Source organism: Dromiciops gliroides, chromosome 2 (assembly GCF_019393635.1).
Source record: "Dromiciops gliroides isolate mDroGli1 chromosome 2, mDroGli1.pri, whole genome shotgun sequence".
Classification (NCBI taxonomy): Eukaryota; Metazoa; Chordata; class Mammalia; order Microbiotheria; family Microbiotheriidae; genus Dromiciops; species Dromiciops gliroides.
In genome coordinates, this window is record NC_057862.1 from 659878084 (window position 1) to 659887311 (window position 9228).

Genomic DNA, 9228 nt, shown 5'->3' on the forward strand with positions numbered 1-9228 from the left:
AAAAGCACTTCTGATATTTTGGCTTACAAGCATCAGAGAGGCAAAGATGACAAAAGCGGAAAATGGTAAATGTTGGAAGGGCTACTGGAAAACACTGATGTAATGCTGGTAGACCTGTGAATGGGTACAACCATTGTGGAAAGCAATTTGGAATCATACACAAAAAAGTTACTGAACAGTGAGTAAGAGAAGAGTAAGAGAAGTATCTGAGGTCAGATTTGAACTCAGGTCCTCCTGAATCCAAGGCCAGCGCTTTATCCACTGTGCCACCTAACTGCCCCCAGCACATCTTTTTATAGAGACAAAAACCTCCTGAAAACTAAGAGGCTGCAATATTTGAGGGATGACCAAACCAGTTGCAGTATGTGAATGTGATCAGATACCATGATGTTATAAAAAATGAGGGGAAAAATTTTTTTTAAAAATGAGGAAAAGATGATTCCAAAAACACTTGGAAAGACTTAGACAAGCTAATGCAGAGGGAAGTGAACAGGAATAGTACCATTTATACTATAACATCGGCATAACAAAAATCAACAATCTTAAGGACCGGTGAAGAATGAAATGAGCCGAACCAGGAGAACAATGTATACTGTGAGAAATATTAATATCTTGGAGATATAATCCTGACTTCCCCCATTCCAAAGTCCTTCTTGATAAGATAAAATCACTCTCCTTGTCCCATCACAGCTATAATAAACTTTTAGGAAACTTGATAAGAATGATCCTTCTAAATTCTTATTAGGGCAATAAAAATTTGGTCTGGGGTGAAGAATAATAGTTAACCCTAGGTTGGGGGGGTAGTTTTACTTAACTATTTTATTTCTATTGCAAGAGCCCCCCCCCTTCAGAGTAGGATTAGTTATCTATAAATGTCTGTCATGTAAAAACAAAACACATCAATAAAACTCTAAGTGGCAAAAAGAATATCAGATTTAAAATGAAGTTGGAGGGAAAGAGAAAAATGTCAGCCTATAGTTTTCTAACTATAGTGTCATAATCTTCAGTCAAATTCCTATTCCAGTAGGACAGCTAGATGGCACAGCAGATTAAGCACCAGCCCTGGATTCAGGAGGACCAGAGTTCAAATTTGGCCTCAGACACCTGACACTCACTAGCTGTATGACCCTTGACAAGTCACTTAACTCTCAATGCCCTGCAAAAATAATAATAATAAATAAATACATATATAAAAATAACCTAAATTGAAAAAGAAAATCACTTGGAAATTTTTTAAAGTGAGAAAGCTGCATTCCTTTCCTGTACGTAAGAAGGAAGAGGAAAATTAAAACTCAGCTGTATAAACCAATATTTAATATTTCTAATATTGAGCTGGCTGAAGGTATAAGTTTTCTTTTTTTAAAAAAAGTTCCAAACTAGGATCCATATTTATAACTAAAATATTTACCATTTCAAAAATGCTTTTTGAACTTATGAGTCAAAATGACCATATGCACTAGCTGTTGATTAAAAATTTCAAAACATGGAGGGCAGCTAGGTGGTGCAGTGGATAAAGTACCAGCTCTGGATTCAGGAGGACCTGAGTTCAAATCTGGCCTTAGTCACTTGATACTTAACTAGCTGTGTGACCCTGGGCAAGTCACTTAACCCTCATTGCCCCGCAAAAAACAAAAACAAAAACAAATTTCAAAACATGTTTATTTTAGTTAAACAATTAAAATGTCTTGTTCTGCTCATCATTTTTATCTTCCTAATAACAATGTTAAAATACCCTCCAAATAACCACCTGTTCAGTTTGTGTGGAATCACATCCAGGAGATTGAATCTGATTCAATGATACCTTGATTAATCAAAAAAAAAAAAAAAAAAGCCATTGCCTTTCTTCTGTTTGAGGAGATAGGTATCTCAGAGAATCATGTCTCTGAACCATCTCTCCCTGAGAGAAGTCTTTCTCTTTTAGTTACTTTCTCTAGCACCCAAATAAAAGATGATTTTATTCTAATTGGGATTTGTGTGGGAAAGGGTTTAATTCTTTAAAGAGGAATACCTAAGGACCCCCACCACCACCACCAATTTCCCCTGTGATAAAAAGGGAAGAAAAAAACAACAAAGGGCTACAGAGACATTAAAAAAAAAAGGACTACTTCAGGTCTATTTGATTGTTTGGAGGTGGGGGAACAACAGGCAGAGATACAAAAGGTGAAGCTCACCTGATAGTCACATTAAAAAACAGGAAACAAGACTATTCACTTCAGTAAAATGTGCTTCAATCCAATAATAGGGCCTTATAACTGATTCAGTAAGCTGAGAGAAAAAGACAGGGCAGGAAAAGAGGAAAAGAAAGAGGCTACAAAGAAAAGGAAGGAAAAGAACAGGGACTCGAGACAGGAAAAAAAAAGTGAGTAAGAGAAAGAGGATGGAGAGGGAGCCCATAAAGATGGGCAGGAGGGCTGGAAGTGTTAGTCAATTACTTTGGTCAGAGCCTGTTAGTCATTAGGAACAAATATTATCCAATCTTATCACTGTCGCCTAAAATGTTAATTAGATAATCAGCTACTGCAGAGAGCTCTTCAACTGTTTCTTATCCTTAAATAGCCAGGGACTTGCTCTGAGCTCAACTACCATGGAGAGGGAGAGGAAGAGGAAGAGGGGGAGGCTGAATTATTCTCCAATCTGCAATGGGGCAATATCAATTTACAAGCTAGAGGAAATGCAGCCAAGTTCCAGGGTGCAATCCTACCAAAAATAAAACATATCTACCCCTGAGTCATTATGAATATTCAAACAAAGCCCACCCTCTCACAAAACATCTTTTATTCCCACACTAACACTTTTTTTTAGTTGATAGAGCTTGACAGGTGAGACACAGACTCCCTGCAGCCATGCACACACTTCCTTGGGATGAATTTTTCATGTGTTTCTATTTGCATTCATGTGGATTACTAATTTACTTATCAGGTAGCCACAACAGTAGCAAGGGAGCCTCCGGCTTAATGGATGTGTAATAATGTATAATTATGCCAACACTTCAATACTTTAGGGATCTATGATGTCATCATTGGCGGCACTTCCTCTTTGCAGGCAAAGAGCACCAGGAATAGATGGTGGTACAAGCTCCTGAGTTGCTGAAAGAAAAAAAACCATCACTTTTTCCTCAGCCTCCAGTAACGAAGCCAGTCTCTGGTCTTTGAAAGACAGATGCCAAGCCCAGCTCGAGGAAGATACTGAAAGCCTTTCGAAGCTAGCCAGACTCCACTTGCATCACTTTTGTGACATCTCCGTGCCAAGATGGAAGACTGGGCTGGTACTTTTGTGGGATATCAGGTTGGCTGATGAAACTTACATCATCAAAACCCTTCCACTTCTCGATCTCAAAACTGGGGTGAAGCTAATTGTCCATTGTCCCAGACTGCCCCAGGCCCTAAGAAACTTGTGGCATTCTAGTTGTGAAGCTAAATAAACACCAGGCAATGGACAGGACCTGTTCACTCAGAGACCAACCCCCCCTAAGCCCAGCCAGCCATCTGGAAAAATATTTACTCTTGGTTACAAAAGGAACTGGCCCAGAGTAGAATGGGGCAGGGCTTATTCCCCACCAGTGAGGACAAATGCCTAAAGGTGCCCATGGAACTAGCAGGCCCTGTAAAGTGTTTAGAAATATGGCTCAGTCAGCCACATGGGACAAGTTGTCTGCTAGACAACTGCTTCTCAGTCTTGGCAACCCTGTTAAGTCTCAGACAAAGAGACAATGAAACAGGGCTCCTTTGATCTCTATCTTGGAATGCCAGGCCTGAACAAAAAGGGCATTTTTGACAAGCACCAGGTCTGATCTTTGGAAGAAAGGGAGACTAACGACTCGAAGAGTCCCTCATGAGGTGTGGCTAAAGGGCAGCAAGGGCTATTTCTGAGACAAGGTGACTCAGGGCACTTACAATGCAAACCAATGCAAGGAAAATATAAGTCCTGAGCAGGAATGGGATGTTGATACCATTTAGCTGAACAGAAGAACGCTATGTACCTGAATGCATCAGCCAATCAGTTAAGATACTGTCAGTATCAATCTGGAAATGAATCACTCTTCACATAGAAGCTATGACATGGGCACAAACAAAAGGGATCACGACAAGGGTGCCCCTCAGTCAGTCCCAGAGATAGTCCTGGTTGGTTCCCAGGTATAACAGCAGGAAGAATCCGTAAGGCTCCTCCTCCCCTCTTAGCTATGGAGCCAAGAGAACCCCTCCTGTACACCGGGTTAGAAGAGCCTCGACTAAGAGCTAGAAGGGACCTTGCAGACCATCCAGTCCCCCTCATGTCGCTGATGATGTCACTGAGGGTCAGGGGCATGGTGGAACTTGCCCAAGGTCACCTCCAGAGTATATGGTGAAGATGGGATCTGAGAACTCAAGGCCTCCTGACTCCAAATCTCATGCTCTTTCTACTACACTCTGTGTTCTCTCCTGGTTAACAGAGAGCCAGGATGGCAAAAGGCCTTGAATCCATGTTGGATAAGGTTCCTTTGAAGGAAGTAGGCTCAGAGAAAAGAAGAGTCAAGGCGGACATGAGCCATAAGCTCCAAACCATGTCACTTCCACTGTTGCTGTGATCCGAGTTGTTCCTGTCCCGGGCCCCAGGGGCCTCCTTGAGCTCTGAGAGGGGAGGGAGCTTTCAGCTGATCTTGCCTGGAATAAGCCTCCACCTCACTCCCCAACCATCAGCCCCAAACCAGGTCTTCAACCACTAAAATTAAAAATTCCTCAGGGGCAATGGCTGCCTGGATTACTTACATTTGTATGCCTAGTGCTTGGCACAAAATAAGCACTTGATAAATGTTCTAGGGGCAGCTAGGGGGTGCAGTACATAGAGCACTGGAGTCAGGAGGACCTGAGTTCAAATCTAACTTCAGACATTTGCTGGCTGTGTGACTCTGGGGAAGTCACTTAACCCCAACTACCTCCAAAAAGAAAAAAAAAGTTCTATGTTTCTGTTATCTATGTCTAACTACCTAATATCTATCATGCATGTATGGATGTATGTATAAAATTTATTTATCTACTTCTGTCTGTAAATCTATATCTGTGCATCTGTCTTAAAGTACTTAAAAAGCTGTTTTATACAGAAAGAATCCAACTGTTCTATTTAGCCCAAGAAGACAGAATCAGCAGCTGTGGGTAGAAGATGCAAAGAGGCCAATGGGCTGGATGTCAGAGAAAACTCCCTGACTCTAAGAGCTGTCCAGCAGAGCAAGGAACTGTCTGGAAAGGCAGTGCAATGGTTCCCCGTCCTGGGAGGTCTTCAAGCAGACACTAGATGGTCACTTGTAATGGGTTTCCTTTAATGTACGGGTTGGATTATTGGGTCACTGATGTCCCTTCCAACTCTCAAATTCTGTGATTCTCTTACTCTGCCTGGTGACGGCCAAGGCCAGGTTCCATTAATGTGCCCACACTGCTGCTAATCTGAGTAAACAGGTCTCTTGGGGGAATATATATATATATATATATATATATATATATATATATATATATATATATATATATATTTATGTCCCTAGGCTTCTGTTGGTAGAAGAGTAAAGACTGCAATTACAGAGAAGGGTGTTGTTAGGAGGGAGTGTGACTTGGTAAAGCAAATGCAAATCTACACATAACTATTTTCTCCAAGAGGCTCTAAAACTTTGCCCCTGAGAAAGGTTACTCTGAATAATTATGGCACAAGCATCATCTAGAACAAAACATCTGCCTTCATGCTACAGAACTGGGACCAATCTAGGAATGTTCCGTGTACACGCTCGCGCATGTATGGACTTGACCACGCGTGCCTGCAACAATAGAAAGGGCACTAGCTCTGGAGTCAGAGGACTGCATGGAGATCTCACCTGTCACTTCTGCATGACTTTGAGCAGTTCACTTGACCTCAGTTCCCTCGTCTGTAAGATAAGAGGGTTGGCCTCAATGACCTCCTTAGTACAAGCCAAAAAAGAAGAAGAAGAAGAAGAAGAAGAAGAAGAAGAAGAAGAAGAAGAAGAAGAAGAAGAAGAAGAAGAAGAAGAAGAAGAAGAAGAAGAAAAGCCAACAGTCCTGACCCTCAAAGAACTAACATTCTGCTGAGGCAATGAGGACACCAATATGTAAATACACAGAATATGCAAAGACACAGATATGTTTAAGTGTATGAACACATGCACTGAGAAATGTGGATATCTGGGGATAATGTAGAGACAGTGTGCTGGTGTAACCCACAGGAAGACCCAATAGGGTCAATCGCCATGAAAACAGAGGTAAGCAAGCAGAAAGTTAGATTACATGCCCAGTCTGAGATGGAAACAAGACAACTCACCACGGTTAATAAGGTGGCCTTAGAGAAGAAATAATGGCACAAAATTTGAAGTCTGTGAGTGAAATGAGTATAGTCAAAAGGTGTCTATGAAAAATTACACAGGAAGTCAATGGGTAAAGAAGCCCAACTAGAATGTGGTAACAAGGAGGAAAACACAAAGGTATCTTCTAAAAGAAATCAGGAAAGTAGAACCCATAAAGAAAAGGACTGGAATGTTATGGCAGAAGTCAAGCTACTTAACCACTTTATGACTCAGTTTCCTACAAAACAAGTAAGTTCTACTAAGAGCTTTTAGGGTCCCTTCCAAAGCCCTAAGTAATTCTATGATGCCAAATCCAATGTGTAAGCAGTATTCACTGTGCCCAGTATGACAAAGGTTCAAAATAATGGGTACCAAAAAGCCTCAATCCCAAGAAAACTTAACAAGAGTGAAGGAGGAAAAGAAGAAAGGCAATGAGGTGTCATGAAGAAAGCACTGGCCTCAGAGTCCAAAAGACCTGGGTTTGAGTCCTGCCTCTGAAACGTGTGTGTGTGTGTGTGTGTGTGTGTGTGTGTGTGACTGAGTGTGTGAGTAAGAGAGAGAGAGAGAGACAGAAAGACAGACAGACAGTGAGCAAGGCCCTTCACCTGACAGGGAGTGAGTGGTTCCTGAGATTTCCAAGGCAATGGATCAAAGAACAGTTACTTATGTTCACTGGTAAAGGGCATTTCCATACAGCAGTTCAGGGCCAGATCAAGAAGAGGCAACCATACTGGGCCCAGCCAACATGCAAGATGGCGGCAATCACAAACAGCCTATGGGGACAAGCAGAATGCATCCTAGAAAGAAATGACCCTTGATTTGGAATCTGCCAACTGCATGAGCTGGGCAAGTCATTTTTTTATTTTTCGGCCCTTGTTTATTCATCAAAATTATGAAGCTGAACTATTGAATTCACCAAGCATTTATTAAGTGCGCACTGCATGCCAGGTATAAGGGGGAGGGGAGAAGATGGTACAACTGGAACCCAAAGAAGTAAATACAGAACATTCGTGTGTTTCCAAAGTCTTAGTACAATTATAAATGTTAATAGATTAAAACCATAATAGGACATAACAGAACACCCTACATACCAAGTAATGGCAGGGGATTGAGGAAGTGAGAGTGTTAAATGATCTCTAAGATAACCTCCCAGGCAGTCAGTCAACAAACATTCATTAAGTACTTTAATAATGTGCCCAGTCGAATTAAGCATAAAACAAAAGCAAAAAGTTGCTCATGGTCTAACAGAGACAACTTGCAAACAACTATGCATAGGGGGCAGCCAGATGGCTCAGTGGATAAAGCATTGGCCCTGGATTCAGGAGGTCCTGAGTTCAAATCCAGCTTCAGACACTTGACACTTACTACCTGTGTGACCTTGGGCAAGTCACTTAACCCTCACTGCCCCGCAAAAAAAAAAAAAAAGAAAAAGAACAACAATGCATAAATACAAGATAGACATAGTGTAAATGGGAAGTAATCTCAGACCAGCTCTAAATGCTACCAAAGGTCCTAGAGGATGATTAACTATTTACCAGGGGCTACAGCATTCGTTGGGAGAGCAGGGAAACTTAGAAATTATAGGTACTAAAGGCACTAATGATTTTTTTAAAGGACACATCCCCGAAGTTGTGGGCATGTGGGGGAAATAGATTTCAAGGGACAGAAGAAATTCAGTCTAAATAACTTTTCAGGCAGTGTGGGTGGTGGAAAGCCCAACAGATTCCAGGAAAGAAGACTAAGCTTAAATCTATCCAATAGGAAGCTGCAAACACTAGTAGCATGCGCTCAGGCTCTGAGCCTCGGTTTCCCCTTCTGATATTAACCAGAACTGGGCCAGAGGACCTCTAAGGTGCTTCCTTCCCAGCTCTAAATCTATGCCCCCAAGATGTATAGGGAGGTGATATGGTTCAAGGAAAAGAATGCTGAACCTGGGAGTCGCTGGACCTGAACTCTGCCACTTTCTGCCTGAGTGACTTTGGCCAAGTCACTTAATTTCCTGAGCCTCAGTTTCCCCCATCTGATGTACACCTGATAGGCTCTAGGGTACTTTCCAGCTCTGGATTTATGATCCTGTTGACCATAATGGGGGGAGGTTTACAAGCATTAATTAAGCGCCTACTGTGTGCCTGCACTGGGGCGGAAAGCCTGAGTGGGGTGCTGCTTGTTTTCTTCTCTGGACGGGAGGGGGCGGAGTAAGAATAGACCGAAGGGTGAGAATACGACACGCCCTCCACGCCAACAGCCTGCCAGGAGAAACGGAAACTCGCAAAGGAACACGTGGTTGGCCAGCTGCGTCACTAGCTCCGCCCAGGCCCCGACCTCGCGCACACCACGTGACCCCGCCTACCAGCGCGGCCCCGCCCCCGCCCCGCGTTCGGCTGTTCCCTTATAAGGCAGCGGGCCCGCGAGGCACCGCCTCTCTATCTGGCAGGTGCTACAAGTTTTCCTGCGCCTGCGCGCGGGCCCGCCTCCTGCCGCGGCTCTCTGTGTGGCGGTGGAGCCGACACCTGCGGCTCCTCCGTCCCCGGACTCACGCCGAGAACGAGGGGAGGCGGGAGGCTTACCTTCTGGATCCGCTTCAACGCCATCCTACGACCCGCTGCGGGACCACGACTCAGCCCCGGGGCCGGGGGGCGGCCACGGGAGGCAGCACAGCTAGGCTCGGCCGCCTCGCAGCTCACTGCAAGGGGAGGAGCTCGGTTGGCCGCGCGTGCGCAGCGCGGGGCCGCCGCGGTGCTCTGTGGGGGTTGTAGTTCTTTTACTCGGGTTTGGGGAAGGGAGTTCGGGAAAAGCCTTTTCAAGAAGTGATTGGGTGGGGAAGACCATCATCTAGCGCTCTCCGGCCTCTCTCTATTAAAGACTGATCCTACACTTGGGCAAACCACTGACTTATCATACAAATTAAA

The 9228-nt window shown here is 43.7% G+C and overlaps 1 protein-coding gene across 1 annotated transcript in view; it reads right to left on the reverse strand.

Moving 5' to 3' along the window:
• UBE2D4 (ubiquitin conjugating enzyme E2 D4 (putative)) overlaps positions 1-9019 on the reverse strand; it is a 35215-nt gene extending 26196 nt beyond the window's left edge. The window contains exon 1 of the mRNA XM_043983499.1: positions 8887-9019. Coding sequence (XP_043839434.1) covers positions 8887-8910 — 24 coding nt within the window. The 5' untranslated portion in view covers positions 8911-9019. The remainder of the gene's footprint in view (positions 1-8886) is intronic.
• Positions 9020-9228: the final 209 nt, after the last annotated feature.